Source organism: Stegastes partitus, unplaced genomic scaffold, assembly GCF_000690725.1.
Source record: "Stegastes partitus isolate 25-593 unplaced genomic scaffold, Stegastes_partitus-1.0.2 Scaffold465, whole genome shotgun sequence".
Classification (NCBI taxonomy): Eukaryota; Metazoa; Chordata; class Actinopteri; family Pomacentridae; genus Stegastes; species Stegastes partitus.
This window is the reverse complement of record NW_007578196.1, coordinates 38,065-63,087: the sequence shown is the minus strand read 5'-3', so window position 1 is coordinate 63,087 and position 25,023 is coordinate 38,065. Positions and strand designations below refer to the sequence as shown.

Here is a 25,023-nt window from a genome sequence, read left to right as displayed (position 1 = left end):
GAGGATGTGGAAATTAATGGGTTATGGGGATGAGGAGAGCAATCGTGTAACATTTGGAAAAAGGCCTCTGAGAATTGTAATGTTCAAGATGCAGAGTGAAGGATGGAGTGGAGAGTTGATCATTGGGAGAAAGAGGAAGAGATTTGTAAACAGAAATGAGAACAGATTTACATGCAGATCTGGAAGTGTGATGAAAAAGATAAAGGCAAGAATGTGTCTTGGGGGAATGGGGGTATCACTTTGTCCCTAAGCTCTGATTGTCCTGATTGAGTTGATGTAGTTGTTCAGGTTTGTTAACAACTGTTTTATTAATGAGGATTTGCTGTCCTACCCATCCCTACACAAATACGCACAAGGACGCAAGGGCAGTGTGTCTGTGAGTTGTCGCCGCTGACACAGTGACCCAGTCTGGAAGATGTAGGTTACCCTTTCTTGCGGCCCTCGGGTTTCTGCTCGTACACACAGGAGCTGACTGGGGAGTCACTCTTGCTGACAGGGCTGTTTGTATTGTATTGTTTACTGACTGCAAAATTAAAGATTTTTGCTGTGTACTGGAAACAGAAATACAATGAAATCAGACCTCATGAAGTGACCAAGCCAGAGTGAAGTCTAAGTACATAGTGGAGAGGTAAAGTGGACCACTGCACAAGTTCACCCTCTGATCCCTGAGTAGTTTCTGGGTGTTTTTTTTTTTATTTTTTTGTTTAGCTCCAGTCACATTTTCACTCACTGTAGGCTCATTTTTCATTGTGGTATACAGTCCTGCATCTGTATGGAAACAACACAACCATGAATAGAACTAGAGACAATTCAGAAATTTCTTTTGTGTAGGATAACCCAGTTATAATGCCATAAAAAAATGACGAAAAGAAAGCAGAATTTCTTTGATTATATATTTTATTTATTTTATGCTCTGTGTGAGCACAGCCTGCAGTCCAGCTCAGTTAAGCCCAATAGTCACTGATTTTTTGTCATGTGACTGTTGGTTGTAGCTGAGTCACTCGTGGCTTCCCAGTTGCAACAAGGAGTGAAGGACTTTTTGTTTTTTTACAGAATATTGTTAGGGCAAATTGTTTAATTTTGGCATTTTTTCTGGGGGGAAAGGAAATAAAGTGATTTTGATGAAAACTCACGATTTTAAGCTTAGGTTTGGGACATTTTCCAGAGAAAACCGGAACTCACATGATAAGTTCAAAGACTGTTGGAAATCCAATAATTCTTTCTGACTGTGATACATTGTGTAATTTTGGCAATTTTTAAAGATAACATGTCTTTGAAGCCGGCCCGCGGGTTTTAGGGTTAAGAGGGTTAAGTGCTGCTAAGTGCTTCCTTTCACAGCCCAAAAGTGGACTGTGAAATACTCACTCAGTATTAAGTAACCTGCTCTCATCTCCATCTTATGTCTTGGTTCTTATATTATTGTAGTAGTCTTTAGTAAATGTTTTTCTGCCAAAAAAATTTTTTTTGTCGTATACATTATAAATCGCAAGCTGTGAATATTATTTCCCTCATCTGAGTAGCTATGATTTGAACAGACTACAAACAGGTTTACTCAGTCTGTTCTCCAACAACCGGCCCTACAAACTCCCCAAACTTGCTCCAATTGTAGTTTCCAGCTCTTTATTCTAACAAGAGGGTTGGTGTTTTCTGATAGTGTCAAAAAGCATCTCCTCCAGGGATTGTGCATTGATTTACTAATCAGAAAACAGGTAATAGTTTGCCTTTAATTACTCCCAGCGCTTAATTTCTACTCTTGTGCTTTCAGGCTCTGCAGAAGTTAGCGAGTCAGTACCTAAAGAGAGACTGGCCTGGGATCAACCCTGATGACCAGAGAACAGACTATAGGTAAGGTGTGCATGTGTGTGTGGATTAGAAACAAAAAAATGCATATTTTTTGTATAGTTTGGGGCTAAAACCTATTTTTGGTTCCAACTTTTGTGTTCTTGCATCATCTACAAATTGCTTGCACAGTCAGCTGCACTGTTCAGATGAAAGCCAAATCTATGCTCTGTTGGTTTGCTTCAGTGTTCTAGAGAAAAAACAACTGCACAATATGGTCTACAGCACAGCTATGAGTCATAATTCACTCTAACAGAAGCACTGAAATATAAAACCTTAAGATGGATCCAACTCATTGTGACGAAAAAAAAAACATAATGCAATTGAATGTGCAGTTTACAGATATGCTGGCATCAGTGTTTTTGTCAGTTCCAGCAACTGTTGCATATCTACACAAGTCTTTTTTATTTCTCCAGGTGCTTGCATGTGCAGTTTTTATCACCCACACTCGCAACCAAACAATTCAACAACTCTTCGGGCGGAATTTGTGGTTTTCTTACCAATTGCTCTTGGGAATTTAAGGTATAGAGCAGCAGCAGCCATTCAGCATTTTTGTGCTTTTTCCCCCTTTCCAATCAGGAATGTGTATGCAGTGTGGAGGTCCTACTTAGAAGGTACAGTGCAGGTGAGCCAGTCCAGGCTGAACGTATGTGACAACTACAAGAGTCAAGTATCAGAGCCTGCTAAGACTGTTCGACTCTATAAGGAGCAGCAACTCAAAAAGGTGAGTGGATTTGTGGACAGTGGGAGTTAGTCATATTTCCCTGAAGCAATCTTTGTTCTCTATCCCTCTCTGTCTCTCTCCATGTACTCGCAGAGTTAACGTGACTCATGTTGGTATGCTCTTTCTTTAACAACTTGCCTGTTTTCCTGTTTTGCCTCTTCTTTTTTTTCTTTTCTTTCTTTTTTCTAACCATCACAGACCATAGATCAGTTGAGTGGCATTCAAGCAGAGCTGCAGGAGTCGGTGAAAGAGTTGGCCAAAGCCAAGAAAAAATACTACGACTGTGAGCAGGTTGCCCACGCTGTACGAGAGAAAGCCGACATAGAGGCCAAGTGAGTTCGCCCCAGTACTGTGCATGTGTGTGTGTTGTGTAGAGTTTTGTCTAAATATAAAAATACTACGACTAAACAGACGGTCTCCATTGTCAGAAGGAACGCGGTCATGAAAACAAAGTTGGTTAACCTCACAGGGAGAATGCGTGTGTGAGAGAAAGAGATAGAAAGAGAGGGAGAAACATTGAGGCTGAAAGAAGAAATCAATTACATGTGTTCAGTGGTGTTAATGAGAGAGTCACACCAAGGAAACACTGATTAAAAGAGATCAAAGCACTACAATGGCATACATTTTGTTTAGCCAACTAACCAAATCTAAATTATGTTTTATATTTAACACATTTTATCAATTTTTTTTTCTCTTCGTTCGAATAAAATAAGATCAGCAGATAAATAATGTTTCGATTGATTAAAATACACATTTTCTTTCTCATTTTTATTTTGACGTGACTGATTTTTAGTTTGAAGGGCACTGTAAGCAGCTTAAGAGTCCTTACTGACTGCCAACTGAGTAGTCAAGTTTCTATTCTAATATTTCAAGAGCTGAAGCTTTGCAGTCTCACAATTAGTTCTAGAGTGTGATCCAGTGCTGATGAGTGTTGTTTTCTTTTCTATTCCTAGGTAGCAGTAGCTATGGTGACATTTTCACCTCATTGAATTCTCGGCTCTGGTTAACGCTCGCATCGATTGAACAGTCAACTCTTTTCTGTTCTCTATCAGTCAGTAGAAAGTCACAGCCACAGAAACTACTGCATCGCCTCTGTGGCATTGTGGAAGCGTATATGTGTGTGTGTGTGTGTGTGTGTGTGTGTGTGTGTGTGTGTATTTCAGGAGAGAAAAATAGCGAGACATTAGTCATTGTCAGGCACAAGGAACACACAGGAAGAAATAGGTGTGAATGCAGCGACACAACACGCACTTAGTTTTAACAGCACTTGGCGCGTAAAGGAGGGCAGCAGAAATAGAAAGACGTCACATGTATTCACACCTATAGGCAAGCAACAGACATTATCACATACTTTTAAAGCATTTTTGCATGAGTGAGAGTTAAGAGAAATAAACAAGGCTTGTTTTCATGCGCACAACCACAGGGGAGCAGAAAAGTAGACGACACACAAACACATGCGTACACGCACACAGGCTCACTTTATCATTTTATCGAGCCAGGTCCCTCTGATGTCACCATTGATATAAATCACAATGGCTGGATCAGGCTGAGATTTATTGCCGTCAAGCCTCAGTCTGTTCAGACCAGGGTCAATTTATGATGACTGGTCTGAATCAGGGGTTGGAGCTGCGATGCTGTCGAAACGTGCGGTTATTTTTCTGCTTTCTACCTTGTTTGTTATGTTTAACTCAATCTATTTCAAATGTCAGCAAGGGGTATCAAAAAGTAAAAACACGTTGTTTAATGCAAGCGTTGATAATGTCATATTCATTTATTAATAATACAATTAGATATGGATGCATTATTCATTAAGACTAATTCCTTTGTTTGCTCTGTTTTGTTTTTCAGGTCCAAACTGGGTCTTTTTCAGTCAAGAATTAGTTTACAGAAAGCAAGTGTAAAGGTAAGAAGGCCTCACCCTCGAAGCCTCAAACACAGCCCCATTACTGGCACACTCAGGCAGAGCTTTCAAGTAGACTATTTTAAACTAGAATACATAAACAAAAATGGCTGTGTCACTTTGCTTCTCTTTTGTGTGCAGAGACTAATAGGATACTCCTAAGTAGTTTTTTTTCTTTGGTCAGAGTGGGGGGTGACTATGCACAATAATAAGCATAATTAGTCTACTTACAATAGAGGCAAAGAGTCTGAGTTTCCTTTTCCTATCATTTCATCAACAGATTCTATTTTTGCGTGAGTAAATGAACCCCTAATTAACAAAACTGTTTTTTGAATGATTTTCTTTTAATATTATAATTTTGGTGCTGGTGATTTTCCTTTTGGTTCTGGCTTAAATCTCTTTTGCACCAAATGTTTACCTGTGCTGGAAAATCAGTCAGATTTTATTTATACAGCACAAGTCATGCATTAAATTCAACTCCAAGTGCTAAAAATTAAAAGTCCTCCGACCTAATACTTAAATCTCCAATATTTTGCTGTGATGCAGTACTGCAATATGTTCTGTCTCTCTTTTTCCAGTTGAAAGCTAAGAGAAGCGACTGTAACTCCAAAGCAACACAGGCCAGGAATGACTACTTGCTAACGCTAGCTGCTGCCAATGCTCACCATGACCGCTACTACCATACAGATCTACTGCACTGCATACAGGTATTTACAAAAAGATTAATAAAAAAAAAATAGCTTGATGAGGGTGAGTGGCGTGAGAGAGAATCCACAAATCCCTTCCAGCAACACATTTGAATAAAGTAGAAGCCGAAGTCTGTGGTTTGTAATGCTGTACCAACATGTTCTTTTACTACAACTAGTACTGACTTAAGGATCTCACTCGGATAATACGCAGAGGTTTTTTTTTTTTTTTTTTCAGGAATGGGGAAGCATTTTCTGGTTCCAAAATTCAAATTGGGGAGCTTTGAATTAAAGCTCAATTTAGGATAAAATGTCTTCCTTTCATGAGTGCACAAAGTCAGACTTCCCATTCAGTATCTGTGAAATAGTTGGAAGGGAAATATACATGAAAAAGTGATGATTTCACAGTTTTGAGTCTTCAAAGAGAGTCACGGCGTTCTGTGGATTTGTGATTTAAAAGGGGCTTATGTGAAGAAAAATTCCACAAAATGAGCCATCCCTGATGCCTGCTCTTACCAAGTGATTGGTAGGCAGGAAATTCTCATTTTCACAATGTTGAATAAAATGTACAAGGTGAGAAAACTTATCAGAAAAGCTTAGGGTAGTTTTTAATTCTAAGCAGTTTTGCAGATAGAATATAAAGGTGGTTATGCCCACTTTCATTTTAATTAAACACATTTAATCCAGTTAAGCTGCTTCAGTTGTGATACTTGCAGCATTGCCTTAATCAGGCAGTAATCTAATTATTATTATTATGTGCTTGTAAACACATGGGTGTGCACACAGACACACACTTACACAAAATGACAGGCTGTCCAAACTGTGTTTTTAATGACGTCATTCTGTTAAATACAGTACGGACATGTCAGCCTGACACTCAGGCTCACATGCTCTCAGACATGTGGGATGTTTTATTTATCCCAGCAGTCATCAGTCTCAGAAATGACCTGGTAGTTAGTACGCCCGAGGTGTAGCTAACTTTGCACCTGCAGTGTTGCTGCTTTTGCTTTTCTTGAGTGAAGGGTTGTTGCATATATTTACAATTACTACAACATGAATTAAAAATTGAAATGAAGCATACTTTTACTTATTTTGTCTTTTTCTCTAGTATCCCTCCTCCCATCCTTCTTATTTCGGTTTTTCCTTCTTCCTCACTGTCACATACTCTGCCTTAGGCGTTCATAAGCATCTATACTACAAAGCCATTCTGAATAATAGATCCTTAGCTCCTTGTGACAGAAGGACAGGACTGCAGGGAAATAATGCACATACACAAATACATGCATGCTAACACACAAGGAGAATGAGGGACACTGCTAGAGGGAAGCAAGCTGTTCGTTCTCTCTCCTTCCTCTGCAGTTTTATTTGTGGTGTTTGCAGGTCTTCACCTGAAACTCGGTGTTAAAGGCACTCTCAAACAGTGGGACCAAAATCTGCAATGCAAGAAAGTCTGCATTTCGCGTACTGCTATGACATTATTGGAAAATTTGGGGCTTCTTCATTCATTATACTTGTCTTTCGCTGTAGTTATCCTGTGGAATGTATTGTGCTCTTAATAGATTGCATTGCCACCGACATTAATTATTAGACATGGCACTGGGAGAACATTTTGGATGTAGTAGGCACTTGGATACAAGGTGGTAAATTTCACCATTCAGAAATCTTACTGACAGATAATTCTACAGCAGAGAAAATCCATCAAGTCCCTTTAGCTAGATCAAGCTAGGTCATCTGTTGTTAATATTAAACCAGAGAGAGGAGGATGATGTGTGGAAGAGATGACTGAAGGATAATAGAATGGTTTTCTGGGGATGATAGATGTGGAGACTTATAAGTGATAGCCTTGTTTAGATCAAAACTTCACTTCATAAATAGTGACTGTAAGGAGAACTGTACCAGGCTGCAGTAATAACTTACATCTCATACATGAGCTCTACTGTCCTTGTCAATGCGACAGCTGTGAGAAAGGACAGAGGAGGAAACAGACTGCTCCACATCTCCCTCTGCTGTTGGCAGTTGTTGCTGTTGTTACTGTCAGTCTTTAAAGTCCGCCGCTAGACACACACACACTTACACCTCTGCTCCTCTGTCTGCTCCACTGTGCCGTACTTATTGTTCGCACCCGTGCAGTCGTTCAACCCAAACACACACAAAAAAAACACACACCCATTGGCCATGGTGCGGGGACGGGGCTTTTTCTGGAAGCTGACTCACTTCATTTCAACACTACCCTAAATGGATGAAAAGAGGAGGGGAGGAAGAGAAGAAAGGGGGAGGAGGAAATGACCAGCGTGATGAGGGAACATTTAGAGAGAAGTCAGCCAACAACCCACCCTTAATGACATAATTTCCTTGTCAATATCCCATTGTTTTATAAGGCTATGTGTGCAAATGTCTGTGTAAGGAAAAGACAGTTGTAGGTATTAGTGGGAGGCTGTACACTTGGCCTTAAAGATCCCCTGGCTTGCGCAGTGTTTGCAGGTTTTTGAGAGCACGAGCTTTTGTAAAGTACTTTGGCCAGAGCAGTGTATGCGTGTCTGAGTAGTTGAGAGTTGGTGTGTGTGTGTGTGTGCGTGTGTGCGTGTGTGCGTGTGTCTGCGGTCTCTGTGTTTTGTTGAATTGGAATCTGAACCCCTTCACCTTTCCCTGCAGCTGTGAGAACACAATCCACAAAACACTTTTTTTTTTTGCACAGACACTCGCACAGAAACACAATTTCATACGCACACATGTCTCCCATACACTAATTTTTTCAGTCTGTCTGTCTCTCTCACACTCAAATACCTTTTATACCTTTTCAAATGCTCTCTCTTCCTCTCTTTCTCCTCCTCTCGTCTCCATTAGGTTCTCTCTTTCTGATTCGTCTGTTTGGCAGCGTGGCCTACAGCTTGGCAGCACTACCCCAACTCCCCGTAGAAAGGCTGTTCATTTGGACGGCATACTTCATTAAAATGTCTTTATATCGGTGCATCAAAACCTCTAATGATAAGAGCTGTCAAATGAAAACATCTGCTCGGTTTCTGTCCTGCCCCTGACTTTCTGCTGCCACAATCTTGCCTCTTATTTATTGTCTCACCATTTTTTTCCTCACTGTTTTCTTTTCTCTTATTCCCAGTTGAATGAATGAAAATGTAATTCATAAAAACATACCATACACTCTATTTGCACTAGAATTTATAGGTTAAGGGTGCCAGGCCAGTGCTGAGATGTGTGTGTAACAAGAGTCAACTTTGCAATATTGATGACCATTTCTATCTAAATTGTTTCTGCATTTTACACTATAGTATATTTGCTATATACATATCATATTGGGCTGCAGGGTGGCGCAGTTGGTTAGCACTGTTGCCTCGCAGCAAGAAGATCGCCAGTTTGCATCACGGTGGGGGCACCGGGATCTTTCTGCGTGTTTGCGTGTTCTCCCCGTGCAGCGTGGGTTCTCTCCGGGTTCTCCGGCTTCTTCCCACACAGTCCAAAGACATGTTGAGGTTAATTGGTGATTCTAAATTGTCCCCAAGTGTGAATGTGAGTGTGCTTGGTTGTCTGTCTCTAAGTGTAGCCCTGTGATAGACTGGTGACCTGTCCAGGGTGTCCTCTGCCTTCGCCCTAAGCCGGCTGGGATAGACTCCAGCCCCCCCATGACCCTAGTGAGGGTTAAGCGGTGTATAGATAATGGATGGATGGCGGGATGGATGGATGGATGGACATATCATACAGTATGGATAAACCGTGTTTTCCCCATATACACTCCAGACTCTTTAACCCTCTGAACCCTGAAACCTGCCGTTGGCTTTGAAGGCATTTTGTTTTTAAAAAATTGTCAATATTATACCATTTGTCAAAGCCAGAAACTACAAAAACACAGAGAGCATTGTTGGATTGTGAACACTCCAGTGATTTTTCAACTACTCATCTGTGATTTGCCACTTGGTCAGGACACATTGCCAAATCTAAGCTTCAGATTCGGAATATTTTCTCAAAATATTCTACATGTTTCATTAAAAAAATTCCCCCAAAATGAAGTTTTTGTTCCAGTATTGGTAACGCCTGTAGGCATTTGGAAAGTGCATGCTGATTCCAGTTTTTTTTCATTTTTTGTAAAATAAGTAATCCAAGAAATTCAAGTCTCATTTTTGTTTTATTTTTATGATTTATGGTGGTATAACTGCACAAAACAGATTTTTGAGTTCTTTCTACTTCTTCTCTGTGCTTTTTCCATAGAGGTGCAGGACTTTATATTGCAATGAAAATTGAGCCCACAGTGAGTAAAAATGTAACAGGAGCAGAAAACACACAGAAACTGCTTGGGGTTCAGAGGATTAAACCAAAAATATGCTTTAAGCCGGCTCACGCTACAGGAGTTTTAAAATCCTGACAGTCTTTAAATCGGGTTGCATCACGCACATAGTACTGAGAAAAACTTTACAGATATTCTTTTCTCTAATCTCAGACATGCACTTCATGTACTTCAAGATTTGAAAATACTTACTAACACACTCACAAGTTTAAAATACCAGCGGGAGCAGTCAGGGAGCAGAGCGTCATCTCATGGAGAAGTGGATGTAAACAAAATAGAGACTATGGTGTAACACTAATAGTACTTTGCAGTGACAAAAAACAAAAGCAGAAAGCTAAATGACTTTGGATGAGGAAATGTTTGGGAACCTGCAATCAAGACAGGTTGTTGCAAAAACTGGAGGTGAGATTTTAAGAGATCGGTGTTATTATCTTGAGATAACGTTAGCCTCTAGAGCTAGAATGTTTAGCGTTGCTCTGGGCAGTAGTGTGATTGTAACCATCCTAATTTTAATTTGTAGATATCAGACATGTTCGATCCAAATTAGGTCTGTGCAGTTCAGGAGGTTTAAAACTTGCATTAGCAAATAACCTGGCCTGAGCATCGGTTCAGACTGAGGTCCCAGGCCGGATTTCTTCTCTGACTGTAGGAAAACGTGGTAAATTGGCCCAAAACTCATGTAGCGTGAGCCGTTTAAGAGTTCCCTTCAGGGATGTCATAATTCATCCCAGAAGGTGGAGTGTTCCTGCAGGCTTCGAAACAAGAAGGACAGAAAGGACACAAACATTGTTATGGTCAGGCTCCCAGTTACAAAGTAGCTGAGGTTAAATGATTGCTGGAAGTTTGATGGTGAGAAATAAAACACTGTTGGGTACAGCGGCGTGACGGTGAAAATTCAATAGCCCCTCACATCTGAGTGAATGTAAAAAAAGCAGTATATTGCTAAAGGTTTTGTATTAACTGCCATCATTCACCTACTCTTTGACCCTTCTTTTCGTTTCTATCTGTCTCCCCCTAATTCCCTTGTACTCTCTACTTTATTATTACGGATTATGGAATTACATTGAATTAATCCTTTCTTGACTGTAACCCCTGGTCCGTCTCTCTGTCTGTCCTCTAGGCCTTGGATGGCAGAATCTATGAGCACGTCAAAGACTACCTGGTAGCTCTGTGTCGTACTGAGCTGGAGGCCTCGCAAGCTACACACAACACTTTCCAGTTTCTTTTGGACAAATCCACAAGGGTGAGTCAGATGTAGTAAGCGACACAGACCCTCTGTACTCATTTGGTTCTTGTAGAAACAATGTTTTTTTGATTTCAAAACACCTAGTTTTGATTTTATGACACACTTAGACAGTAATTTGAATTTTTAAAAAATTTAATAAATAGGATACCTTGACATGTTGTGTTCATTTGTTCTACATAACTTGCTAGGAGTTTGTAGAAACAACATGACAAGCATGTTTTTTTTTGCCATATATTTTGGTGCATCTCTTTCTTTTTGTTTGCTGTATCGGTATGTCTCTGGAAAACTTTCTGCCTACTCCCTAAAGAAACCAAAACTCAGAGACAAAATAATGGATCTGCTCCCAAAACGATACACTGTGATTGGTTTTCATCAACACAGCATGTCCTGGCTTGCAGAATTCTCAATAAGCCATCTCTTGGAACTGATCAGTTGTGTTATAGTGTCTAGCAGGTTTCCGGGCTCACACCTTGCAAATGGCTTTTGTTTTTCCTTTTTGTCTTACAAAACTTGACTATGGCTATGCAAATCAAGTAAAATTTGCAAGCTCTCTAACCTGAACTAGGAAACTACTCTAATCGAAATATGTCATCGTGAAAAGGGCAAATAATGTAATAGAAACAGATATGTCTTTGTGTTTCAGAAGTTGTTTGTTAATATTCGAAAATATGATTGATCTGCATGTGCATCAACCATCATATTTCTTCAAATCAATGTGTATCATTGTAGAAGGACACAAGCTAAAAAAAATCCCTGTTCTGTTTGCAATGTAGGGTGCTGACTTCACTACTAGTTGTGTCTAGTGATGCCTATATTCTATAGTTGCCCTCACCAAGCCAGCACACAGCAGGGCTGAGAGCTGACCGTTTCCAGCTATCACTCAATAAAACTCTCCCATTGAGGAGAAAGCGGCGCCAAGTGCAGGAGCCAGAGAGACCAAAGCCTGGTGTGGCAGCTGGATTTCTTTTAAAACTTCTGTAGTTTCTAGATCAAAATAAAGCTGCAAACATTTTACTTTGTATTTCAGACAGATAACTCGATTTTTGTAGATTTTCAGAAAACGTATTTTTTTGTTGTTTGATTGTGATAATATTAATCAAACTGAAGCTGAGTGGATTTGACTCATTAGAAATGACATGACAAAAATAGAGATAACTTAAGTTTGATTGATATTGTCTCAGGTAGACGATGGAAAAGTGGGTTTTCTGAAGGTTTGTGAAGATGGAGTTATCTGTTTTTGCAAATGAGCTCTTCATATATGTCAGCCACAGGTTTCATGGTGGTTTGACTTAGCTTCCACTATCACCCTACCAAGTATTTCATGGTTATTTAAACAGACAACAGCAATTTCAAGTGACAGTAACACATGATTTGCACTCTGCAGGATCCTCAGCAAACAAAATAAAAATATGTAGAAAACAAAGTGTCTGGGAGCACTTTACACTAACACAGGTAACATCAGCTACAATGTGTGCAAAGCTTCAACAAGCAGAGTTTAGCATGTGAAACACTAATCCACAGCATTGCGCGTTTACAGCATCTGGCCTACTATCAGAATACACAGACAGATAATTTTGTTGGTTAAACAGATACATTTATTGATGTCTCTAACGACTTCTAACCTGAAAATGGATGTCATTAACACGATACTCAAAAATCAAACCTAAAATATATGAATGAAATAGAAGTACTCACCCACTATAGGCTTGAAATGTGCTGGTAAAAAAAACGAGTTTGTAGTTTGCTGCTTCACTGGGAGCTGAAGCTGGGTCAGCGTGGATTCACTGAGGTTACAATGGATTCTGATATTGATGAGCTTTTGCAGCTGCAAACTTGCATGCAAATGTACAGGATTAACTCTCTTCCATTGTCTTTCTCTCAGATAATACAAGAATTTAACCAGCAGTTGTTCATGCAAGAGAATCCGGTGTTTCACAAAGCACACGACTTCCAGTTCCAGCCCAGCGAATGTGACACGGTGAGACACGCACAGCTGCACACACATCCACTGTATTAATATTCATACACAAGCAGCATTGTGCTTTTAGTGCTTGGATTGTTTGTATATGAACCTGTTCAAAGCAGTAACAGCACCTCTAGCTCCATCTTCCTGTTTCAAACACGGACACATACACACTCCCACATACAGATAGCAATCAGCCTCTTGTGTTGACACATGTGGGCTTTTCCCTCATCCTACTTTTTCTGTCCCCTTTAATATTGTATTTTACATCTGTGACTTAAGTCTCGTGCTCAAGCTCATCTCAGTCAGTGGAATCACTAAAGCAGAATTAATTTACCTTTATTCTTATGGTTTTAGTGAATTGCATTAATACATCTTGGGCTGAGAGGCTTGTCGAGCTGAAAATCAGAGAGCCAAAGCTCTGATCATTCTTACTCCCTGGAGAGATCTTTGGGTCTTTTGTTTTCAGCCATTGGAGATTTCTTTTATGTTAACAATCCAAGATGGACTTGTCCAGTTAACTACTGTCTTTTGACAGTCGGATAGAAACATAAATCAACTCTGTGGTCTAGTTTTAAGTGTCAACGGCAAAATGTTGTGTGTCCATTGGGAACTTATCTTTCTAGTCCTAGAATTTAAAAAAAAATCTTTCACCGAAGTCCATCTAAAATCTTTTGTCAAATCTAAAATCTAATGTTTAAAATGATTGGAGATTGTTGTCAAACAGTCAGGCTCTGTGTGATCTTAAAGGAGCAGCAGGAATCATATTGTCTCCCCTCTCCGGCGACTTTCGAAGCACTGCTGGCTAAAAAAGAAATGTCTCTCACTGGACATGGTTCCTAATCCCTCTACAGAGTAGCTATCCTTTTCTCCTGTGTCTGAGTCATATTGTGCTCTCTTGTTTCTCAGCTTCTCTCTGCCAGTTTCTCCTTTCCTCACTGATCTTTTTTCTTCCTCTTTTCCTGTATTCTAACGTTTTTCTGAGTAACAATGTTCTATTCCTTCCTTGTGTCCTCCTGTTCCTGTACAACCTTTTGCTAACACTTGTCCCTAAACTTTTTTCCATTAACCCTTCCTTGTGTTTGTGTGTCCGTGTGCTTGCACTGCTGCTCTCGGGTGTGTGGGTCCGCGGATGCCTGCCTGCCTGTCTGTATGTGTGTGTGCCAGACTCTGAGCTCGGTGCAGCAGTTGGTGGACATTGAGCCGTCGCCCGTCAGTGCCATGAGAATGACCCTGGCACAGGTAGTCTTAACCCTTGTTAGCATTCCCATCCTCATTCCCTAACACAAACCATGGCTCATCTACTCCATTCATGGTATCTCTGACTTGAACATGTACTGCAGGGAGCCCTTTGTATCAAACAAAGCTTTCCTAGATATCTTAATAATACACCCTGACAGCTGAGGCTGTGATTGATGTTTTTTGCGTACATATGAATAACTATATGTTTGCATGGGCACTACAAAGGGACTGAATGCTCTAACATAGAATTTTGTGTCTGGTTTTGACCCACAAAAACAACTTTTCCCATTAGTGGTAGCCATACTGTGGTTTGATTGTTTTGCATCTGGTTCATTTCAAGATCCTTATGGTTGCATGGTCGCAATCAAACTGAGATGAATAGATGATCTGCTATATTGAAAACAGACGAAAAAAAATGATGGTTGTTCATGCTGTACATTTTCCTGACAATGTTTGTCTGAACTACATACTCACGACAAGTGATCATGACACTTTGGATACTTGACATGAACATTTTTCTCAAAGACAGCCTTACAGGTCCACAAAGAAAAGCCTTTGCGCGGTCACTGACATTACAAAACAATGTTGTGACATTTTAAATGACACTGTCTAAATGGACCGCTATGGTAGACCATGCTATAACTCTGATTGACAGTCAGACAGTTAGTCAGCTAGAGTAACCATTACATCCCAACTATCCTGGCAAGCAGTGAGGGCCTATCCCTCTTCTTAAACAGAGAGTAGCAGAGCCATTACAGCATGTCTAGCCAGTTTCAGCACAAGGCTTTTACACAGGGGACAGTGAGCACCAGCATGCAAAATATTAGCGCATGAAGTCACTAGGAAGAAAGATTAAGAATTGGCTCACGCTTTTCACTCGTACTGCTAGGACCCAGGTTTATTTTATTATTATTGAGCAAGAATATTGTCTTATTAATCGCTGTTGACACATGGTTGTGCTCTACAAATTATTTGTTTTTGACTCTCCAGATTGTGGCTCAAGGAAGATATCGTTGTTATCGCAGCCATACAGACATATTGTGTGCAACTTTCTTTCGGGATAGATTTTCCACTTCTACAGAGTTATAGTGGAAGTTTAAGCAAGAAACTTAGGTGTCAGTACCTCCATGTCTATTTGTCACAGTAGCGTGACCATGACTGTTGCATGCTGCAGCATTACCACACAGGTGTAGCTACAATTACACTTACTGTATAACAATATGACCTTTACTAGTGTAAAAAGTAAGACTAAGCATGACAGATTTGTGGGAGGTTCTGAACTACAGGTTTAAAAAGGTGTCACCTAAAGTGCAACTTTCCTTTTATGCAACAACAGCTCAATCAGACCAGAAAACAGAACAGCAATTGCTTCACAATTCTTATTTATTACAACCCCCCCCCCCCAAAAAAAAAACATTATTTCTCTGACTCTTTAAACTTTTCCCGCCTACCCTGCCTTCCCTGTCTGCTTACCTTTGCTCCCATGGTTGCAAATGGACACACTGTGACACATATAAGCCAATAATACTAGAGAGTAAATAGCAATGTCCATTTAAGCTAATTCTCTGTGTTGCAGTAATATTACTATAAAAGCTTTTTTTTGCTCCGCATTCTCCAGTTGCTCCATGATAATGACACAAGAAAGCCACATTTGCTGGATTACTGAATACCACTGTTATAGCTGTGCCTCTCATCACTATAATGCTGTCACACATGTGTTGGTGAGCAATGCAGTCCCAACACCAGATGATTCATCAGATGCCGTAACCTAGTTGCTGTTATGTCATCTGTTGAAATATCACCATGCTATCATCGCCCTCCCGTAGATAAATGAGTCAATTTTTTTGTGTGTGTCTGATTTTTATTTGCACATTTGTAGTGTGTTATGGGTTCAAAATATGGTAATGGGAGACACAATGACTGCCTCCGTTATTGTTTTGTATTTCTTTTTTGCTTTTTGTCTGTGTATATTTTCTTTATTAGTTCCTATGTTTACCATTACTGAACCACCACATTAAAGTCGAGCTACATGCTGAATGTGAAAGTATTAGTAAATGTGGGCAAATTCAGTCTACATAATTAGACTTTTGTTCTTTTAGATGTGTACATCTGCATGCAGAAGTCTATACACCAGAGAATGTTGGTTGTACAGTACTGACTGTTAAATAGTATTGCACCTAAGACTAAAACGTAATTGATTTTGAATATAGACAGTCTATTCTGGTTTACAAGCAGCTCTTTACCTGTGCGATATTTTTTTCTCGACTTCTGAGGATAGCTCCTTTTATCTTTTTGCCATTAATACACATAAAAAGTCTAATCATAGCCATGTAAAGGCACTGCTGTCTGCTCTAATGCAGGTTGCGCAGACACCCTGGAGTCTTAGGCTCCCACTGCTTTTAAGAATCCATTAAAACAGCTTACATAGAAATACTGCTGCCTTGACTAAAGTGTGATACAGGTGCTGTTCAACGTGATGTATTATATTAGTCGAGACAGCGGTATGTCTGCAAGCTGTGGAGAGAGATCCTTTTTTAGAAAACAGCAGGAGCCCATGACTTGTGTGAATTGATGCAAACCCGCATGAGAACAGACAGTAGTTGCTTCTTACTGCAGCAAAACCGTCACTAGGTTTAGACCTTTTTGGTATTTTTGTGTGACAGTAATACAATGGAAAAGACCAACATCAAGTGCTGAGGTTGAGGGGATGACATATAACAAGATTACAGCTACATGATCTACTAGTCTGATAAGAGACTTTTAAACTCAAACCAGCACCAGAATCAGGATGCCATAAGCACCATCCACACAGACAACTTCACTTTTACTCATTTCATTCACAACCCTTGATCCCTGCAGCTTCAGAATAACACACTTGTCCTATACAGTCCCCTGGATCACTGTTATTATGGCAGGTTGTTATTGAAGTACAGTATGATCACACCATTCTGAGTTCAGTGGGCTGTACTTCACATTTTCCTTACCTGACAGGCTGACTAGCTTTGATTTTTCCTATTACCAAATTTAAGGTAGTTGCTAATAGTTTTTGAATCTGGTTTAATAAATCAGTGATTGACATTAATACATTAACACATTCAGAATGCAGATTGATTAGGGGGCTTTTCACGTTTTCACTGTATCATGTATATATGCTGGTAGGACACCTGAAATTATGTCAATAATTTTAGCAAATGATCAAAACGGAAATTAACTGAGCTCTTTCTATGACATGTCATGTTATAGCCATTGTTCTAATCTAGCTTTCTGCCTCCCTCCCTTAACTCCCTGCGATTCTCCGGTGCCTAAATGTAATTAAGCTGTAAATCTCCAGTGTAATATTCTTCGTTTCACACCTATACTTAGCCAGATTCATGCCCTATTGTTACTGCATCAGCACATAATTAATAGGCATGATGTGCATAAAAAGGTACTTTTAAAATATTGTGTAGTTTAGTTTGGCTTAACACACCTTTATTATCAGATTATGTGAACCTATCAGGTCTGTGAACACACAGTGATGACACTGAATGTCTTTACATCCGAAAGTTCACACATAGGCTACTTATTCATGCCACTGAATTTACGTGCACTGTATAAATGCTATGAACACTACTCATTAAGCACGCTTATTCGTTAAAGGACTGAGGATGTTGCATGCTGTGTAGATTGCAAAGCCTTTGGAGGGAATTTTGTGACTTGTGATACTGGATGAAATAAAATACAACTGACTTTGCCTGACTTAAAAACTGAAGAAAAGGAATTTAACAGGTTTGCCAGAAATATCCTTTTAGTTTCCCTACCTTGGTGTGACCCATATTTACCGCAGAACGCAATAAAAAGATCATTTTTGAGTCAACATTGTTAAAATAAAGGATAGAAAGGACATTTTTCTACTTTTACTAGCAGTATACATAAGACGGCTAACTGTAAAATTTGGATTACTAGTGTGGAACTGAGCTTTTAGTGATGAAGTGCCAATATGTTGACTATAAGAACACATTTTTTAATGCTTTATTTAAGATAATATCAGTCAAACTGAAGTTGAGTGAATTTGACTCAGTAGAAATACATGACAAAATTAGAGATAACTTAAGTTTGGTTGATATTGCCTCAGGTAGATGATGGAAAAGTGGGTTTTCTGAAGGTTTGTGAAGATGGAGTTATCTTTTTTTGAAAATGAACTCTTCATATGTAACCATATCCATTTCAAACATCCAGGCTCCTCTGTGAACACAGGGATAAATTAGTAAGTATTTTTTTGTAAAATTATTAATAATTGACTAAAGAAGGAGCAACCAATCTAATCAGATTTTTAGTTGTGATTTATCAAGATCTGAAAACTCAAAAACCTACTTATTCTGTTTCATCTTGACTGTGTGGTTCAATCAGAATTTGACAATGAAAAACAACCCCCCAAACTGTCGTCAGATTTTCATTTAATTGTTGCTAAATGGTGGTTGATGGACAGAAGTATGTGGCAGGACCCAACTAATCCCTGCCTGCTTCAAACCAACAAGAAAGGCACAAAGAAAAGAAAAATAATTGACCATTTAAATGGGAATTCAGTACTCACAGAAAGAAGCTGATTGAAAAATTGTGTTTTCAAGGCTTTTCGAAAAATAATGTTTGAAATATGATCTATGCTGATTCTGTCATTGGTAAGTGGTTGAACTCAGAGTCAGATTCAATACATAAGTCACTGAAGAAAAGCTACCACATGGCTGTAATTGATGCTGCATGTTCTATTGGAACCTCATTCAGATTCTTTGTCAGGCTCACATGTTTTCTTTTTTATGTAAAAAAAAAAAAAAAAAAGGAAAGAGAAAAATCTTAAGTATAAAGGGCTGTTGCCATGCACCTCCTGCTCTTTTACTTAGTTGTACACACAAAAACACATACACTTGTGCACACTTTCTCACACACTCATGGTTTTGCACATGTGGTTTTAATAGCAGCCATTTTGTTCCAAGAGGATAACAATAGATCTTTGCGACACACGCTGTATTAATTACGCGAGAAGGAAACAATCTCTCTCACACTATCTTTAGTTTAATTAACAGCCTCTGTATAGTATGTCACACACCTTAAGCTGTTATCACTGACACTGTACTTCCGTGTGTTTGCGTGTCTGCGGCTGGGTACTTGTGTGTGTTTACCTACGCCTGTCTGCATGTGTGCATACGCTTGTCTACATTAGAGCCGTCAGCTGGAGTCGGAGTCGGGGACGACGGAGGAGCACAGTCTGAACAAGGAGGCCAGGAAATGGGCAACGAGAGTAGCCAGAGAGCACAAGAATATCATTCACTGCAAGAGAGTAAGAAGGACACACACATATACCCATTTCACAAATGCAATACGTGAATCTGAATCAAGCAAATTTTTAAACACACTCTATTTCTAATCAATTTGCGTCTTTGTGTGTGTTGTTTTCAGTCTCTGGAGGAGTGCGAGAGCCACGGCCTGCCTCCCACAGAGCAGGGCAGACTAGATCTGGAGCTGAAGATAGAAGACACCAAAGAAAACATGCGCAAAGCCGAGGTCTGTAACTCAGATTGTCAATATTTTCCTGTTGTCTCATCGTCTGTGTTTAAACTGAAGCCCTTGGTGTGTGAAGTTTCATGTGGGTTTCCTCTGGCGCCTTTGTTTTCTTCTCACAATCTGAAGACATGCAAGGTCAGGTGAACTGAAAACACTAAAACGTGTGTGAATATAGTGTGTCAGCTCTTCCTCTCCAGGATCTAGCCTGTCTAGGCAAGGCTCCAGTCTCTGCTACCATGCACAGGATACAAGGATATAGAGAACAGATGGACAGATGATTCCTCTCCAACATTCATTCAGTAGATTTGTAGTTTGATGATGATATGATATGATATCAAAGCTATAACCCAAAAGCTGTAAAACAGTGTTTTTTTTTCTTTGCATTATTGACCGGTTTGGAAAAGTCTGCTGTCAATTGTTTCACTGTGTCTTCGCAGTGATCGGCTATTGATTTCTCCTCTAAAACATACACTGTAAAATCAGTAGCACACATTGATGCAGAAATACTAAATATTGCATATCTTTGTAAACTCACTCTGCTGCTGTAACATCAATACAGCATTAGCCTTGCAAATAGCCCCTCTGTTGAAATGATACCGCTACCTGCTGCCCAGTCTTTGGTCTGTGTGACTAATCAGTTTGAATATTTGAGTGCAAACAGTGGCAGTTGGCTCCTAGTTCGCTCATCAGCACGGCTCATGTAGCGGGGTACACTTAACAAACACGCACCAGTAAACCTTTCACATCGCAAGAGATGACAAATCCCATAAGTTATTCACAAAAATCAATATCCACAAGGCTCAATAACCCCTGCACAACCCTGTACTCAGTTGGAGAGGTTTGACCACAGCATTGCAGAATTACGTTTCTCCTAATACCTCACTGTGACAGGATACAGGTGCAACAGCAATACAGCTATAAGGGATCTGGTCCATAATATTTTTGTAACATTTTCAATTTAGACATTAGATCCAATAATTTAGATTTTAAACTATCACACCTCTACCAAGTTTTTTTTTTCACCTCTCCTTTCTCTTTCTCATCTTGTCTTCACTCTCCCTCCTTCCCTTCTACACCCTTCAGCCTTTCCTCTTGCAGAGATATCTATCATTTATGTTTTGATCCTCACAGATTCAACCCGCCACACACTGAATGAGACCACTGCATCATCCACTCCTCTCCTCCTCAACTCGATTCTGTCTCTGCTCCCTCTCAAAAGTCTCTATATTTGTGTTTTTTCATTTTTTCAGCCTCACTGTGCTTCGCTCATTCTCTACCTAACTCTGCCCTCACACTACCTTTCTTATCAGGGACATTTGGCACCCTCTGCTGTCAGGTTTGCTCAAAGGTTTGATCACTATTTCATTCTACTATAAACAATAAGTGTAATTTAGCAACTATCAGTAACTTGTGTTCTCACTTCAGACACAATAATTTGGGCGGCTTTTCATTGCGAAGTGGAAACCATCTTCCTACCACACCCTCTTTCTTCCTCTGTTTCGGTCTCTCTTGCTCACACTGTCTGTCTGCTATTCTTTTCTCTTCTAGGCCAGCATTACCTTGACTAAGATGATGAATATTTTATGAGCTCATTTGATACAAATGGCTTCATCGCAGAGCTCTTATCACAGAATTATAAAGGGAGCAGAAGCAGGACAAAAGGCATTATGTAGGTTTGATTACAGCGTTATCTGGATAGTGATAGCTCCATCTTTTCTGTTACATGAATTCCCATCTTCATCCCATCAAGTCTTTTCCAGCAGCTGTTTCAGCAAGGCTTATATTCAGGATGAAGAATTAGTAGTGAGGAAGACATTCTATATACAATGAATGTCAGTTTGTGGATTAAAAGATATTTTTGAGGTGTTTCTATTTGGCTGTACAATAATCTGATGATAATACTTGGCATCACCAGAGGGAGAATATCTAAAATGCCAGCTTAAGCAAAGAAGTCTACGATCAGCCAGTAAGAAAGACTGACAGCATAGTGTGGCTCGCTACCTGTTTGCAGATTTTTCATAAATTGCTTAGTTTGCTTATGGCAACATCTTAATATGCTGTGACGGACAATTGAGTTTAAAAATCAATGTTTAAAATCGATGCAGTGCTAAAAATGTGACCACATTTTCCTGCATGTCAAACTGTGGGCAAACCTGTGAGAAAGGTACAAGTTGGAAGTTTATTAAGTTTATTTGAGATGCATGTTTTATTTATTCTAGAAGATACTTTACAGAAAATATAATGCATGTACCATAAATGTCAGGACATTGAATCGTATGCAAATTTCAGCAGCTTAAAGATTTATTTTAAGAATGTGTTGAAAAGCCGTGGAGTGTGTTGCCCTTATGGACAAACATGCACACATTAGTGGTTTGAATCAATGAGTGTATGTATTATTAGGGGGAAGAGTAAAGTGGAATTTTTTTCAACCATCTTCACACAAGACTCAGATGAAGTAAAACAATTTAAAAGAAGAAGAGAAGGAGGCTTGAAAGAAATCAGTCTGTGTAAAGGTTTTATAGCCACCAATCTATTTTTTAGGGTTCAGTAGAACTTTCAAAACACCTCATGCTTTAGAAAAATTCTCTTTTCTGAATTCAAATGGAATTATAAATAGTGAAAGAAAGCGTAGAGTTATGTATTCTGTATTCTACAGGTGCTGGTCGGATTTTATGGACTCAGCTTGAGTGTTTGACAAAAGACTCTAAAACACGAAGCCGTGTCTTCCTTTGAAACAGTTATTGCTGTTACAAAATTTCACAGTGTGATTAAGTGATGCAAGTAATTCACGCTATGATAAAAGACAAGTGATAATTCTAATAACATAAAATTAAATGTGTTTTATATTCTTATATAAATTATATATTAGGACACTCTGCCCCAGGCTTCCCTTAGTACTCTACTGGAGCCTATTAATAAAACAACAAGCTTCCAAGATCAGAAATCAAGACAAAATATAGCATTAAGATGAATGGTAAACTATTCCTATCTTCTTGAGATATAAAAAAAAAAAAAAAAAAAAAAATCTGTGACACCAAAAGAAGCTTTATTCTTTCTTTATGAAGTCTTAGAGATAGTTACACACTAAACTGCATATCCTGTCGACATCTATTTATATACACAGATATATAGAAAGTGAATGAAAGTTAGGAATCATTCAGAATTACTTGAAATTAATCCAATTCAAATGTACCTCATGGAAGACATTTTCCGATATTGTAGCTACAGTATCTTCCATATAGAGATGCAAGGTGGGGCGGTGGTTAGCACCGTTGCCTCGCACCAAGAAGGTCGCCGGTTCGCGTCCCGGTAAGGACACCTGAGATCTTTCTGCAAGGAGTTTGCATGTTCTCCCCGTGCAGCGGGGGTTCTCTCCGGGTTCTCCAGCTTCCTCCCACAGTCCAAAAACATGTTGAGGTTAACTGGTGATTCTAAATTGTCCGTAGGTGTGAATGTGAGTGCGCTTGGTTGTCTGTCTCTGAGTGTAGCCCTGCGATAGACTGGCGACTTGTCCAGGGTATCCCCTGCCTTTGTCCTAAGTCAGCTGGGATAGGCTCCAGTGACCCTAGTGAGGATTAAGCGGTGTATAGATAATGGATGGATGGATGGATGGATGGAGTATCTTCCATATGTATGGTTCCTTCCTCTGTCATAATATAATTTCATATAAAGATAAAATTCTGGAGTAGCTCACCTGGTAGCATGTGCCCACAAGGCTGAGTCCCTATTGCAGTGGCCTTGTTTAAGTTTTAGCCTGGAAGTTTTGCTGGATGTCATGCTCTCAGTCCAATTTCAATTCAAAAAAGCTTTATTGGCATGACAAAAATACATTTACATTGCTCTCTCCGTCTCCCCTCTTGTCTGTCTCTCTTTAGCTGTCGGCATAATAAAGGCACAAAAGAAATAACAAGTAACAGTCAAATACAATTCTACAGTTTGATATTAAATCATTCTGGGCTTCTTTGCTGTTTTCCTCTTTCCAAGAAGCCCTTAAACAATGCAAGAGTAAGAATAGTCGAGACAAGAGGCTGTGTCCTTGCTAACGATCTTGCCTCATTTACATGTGACATCGACACAGGGAATGGGTCCTGCTCTCAGATGCATTTCAGCACAAGCAAACAAAACTAATAAGGATTGGAAAATTGATTGGAAGTATCTCATAATCTATGCACATTTTACCTGCATTGACATGGTAATACCTTTGGAGAATAGGATATGGAAACAATCATGAGAATGTGTTCACTTGGAACTAATTTGTTTTGGTACTAAAACAAATTGTGTTCATAAAAACTGTCGACTGAGCAGTTCATGGTGCTTCTTTTCATTTGGCTCTATATTTTTTGAAAACAAAAATAAAACTGAATTGTGAAAAGTCACTGTACATATTGGTAGTAATTGTCCAGTGTAATCCCACTTTGCTTCCTTATATTCACATTGCAATACCTCACATATAGTACATAACCTCTTGTAGAGTTTGTTGTTTTCAGATGAAGCTCACATACAGAATGTCATGGCATTTTGTTAACAAATGTGTTGTCATCACCTGGTTGCAGCACTTTACAGAGAACTTAAAATCTAAATATTTTAAACTTGCATCCTTAAGTGTTTCTTTACCAAAGGTGTTTCCATAATTCAGAATACAGACAGATAGCTGAATTTGTTTTCTGCAGTATCTCCCTGCATGTCTATCCCTCCGTCTATTTTCCTGTCATCCTTTTTGTCGGTTTGAGTTGTATTGATTATCGTTGCTCAGCCGAACTGTCTGCTGGAGGTTGTGCTGTCTACCTACCAGCGATCTGTTCTCACACCACTGGCTGCTTATTCTATTGACTCAAACTAATGATGTACTGCTGCAAATTCCTTTAGGGACCAACTGCTGACGGTATAACACCCAATATTGTAACTTTTTCTCTCTTTTAGACTGATATGTGTATGGTTCAACAGCAACAGCCAGTGTTGGTGTTTCCCTTTAGTATTTCATGGGTGCCTGATAACGAAAAGAAAGTAAAAAAAAACAAAACAAGAAAACAAGAAATGGAGACACTCAAATCTTTATTGATCAAAGTCAAGGAGTCTGTCTTGACAGTGTGTCTCTCTGTCTGACTCTACGCCTCTGTGGGATGGAGCTATCAACTATCAATCTGCTCTGTCAGCATTGGTGAGAAAGGAAAGAGGCAGGTAATGAAAGAGGAAATTGATGAAAACTGTGAGAGACAGCAAGAAAAAAGGGAAAGGATCAGAGATGAAAGAGGGAGTTGAGGAGGCGAGACAGACTGAATGTAAATCTCAGGGGTTTCCCTACTGGCAGTTAAAGCCTCATCATATTGTCTCATTAGGAAAGAACACAGCACATTGCAGTGTTCACAGCTCGTTATAACAAAGCACAGCAAGATTTGATGATTTGTTGCTTAGGAGACTGTGTGGTACAGATTTAACACATTTGAGGGTGTAAATTCAGCTAATCTGTCAATGAATGGTGTCTCTTGATCAGACACAGTTGCTTATGTTTGCTCTGATATACAGGTTCACTTAAATTTCATTTTCCTACATCATTTCGAAAGCCCCTTGGATATAAACCCATTGTACATGAG

General features: G+C 39.4%; 1 protein-coding gene across 1 annotated transcript in view; it reads left to right on the top strand.

Annotated features, from left to right (window-relative positions):
• Window positions 1-25,023, top strand: part of fchsd2 (FCH and double SH3 domains 2) — a 70,656-nt gene that overhangs the window by 30,105 nt on the left and 15,528 nt on the right. The window contains exons 4-12 of the mRNA XM_008286694.1: window positions 1,766-1,845; window positions 2,419-2,563; window positions 2,762-2,895; window positions 4,412-4,466; window positions 5,042-5,170; window positions 10,564-10,686; window positions 12,572-12,667; window positions 19,092-19,208; window positions 19,328-19,432. Of these exons, the coding sequence (XP_008284916.1) occupies window positions 1,766-1,845; window positions 2,419-2,563; window positions 2,762-2,895; window positions 4,412-4,466; window positions 5,042-5,170; window positions 10,564-10,686; window positions 12,572-12,667; window positions 19,092-19,208; window positions 19,328-19,432 (984 nt within the window). The remainder of the gene's footprint in view (window positions 1-1,765; window positions 1,846-2,418; window positions 2,564-2,761; window positions 2,896-4,411; window positions 4,467-5,041; window positions 5,171-10,563; window positions 10,687-12,571; window positions 12,668-19,091; window positions 19,209-19,327; window positions 19,433-25,023) is intronic.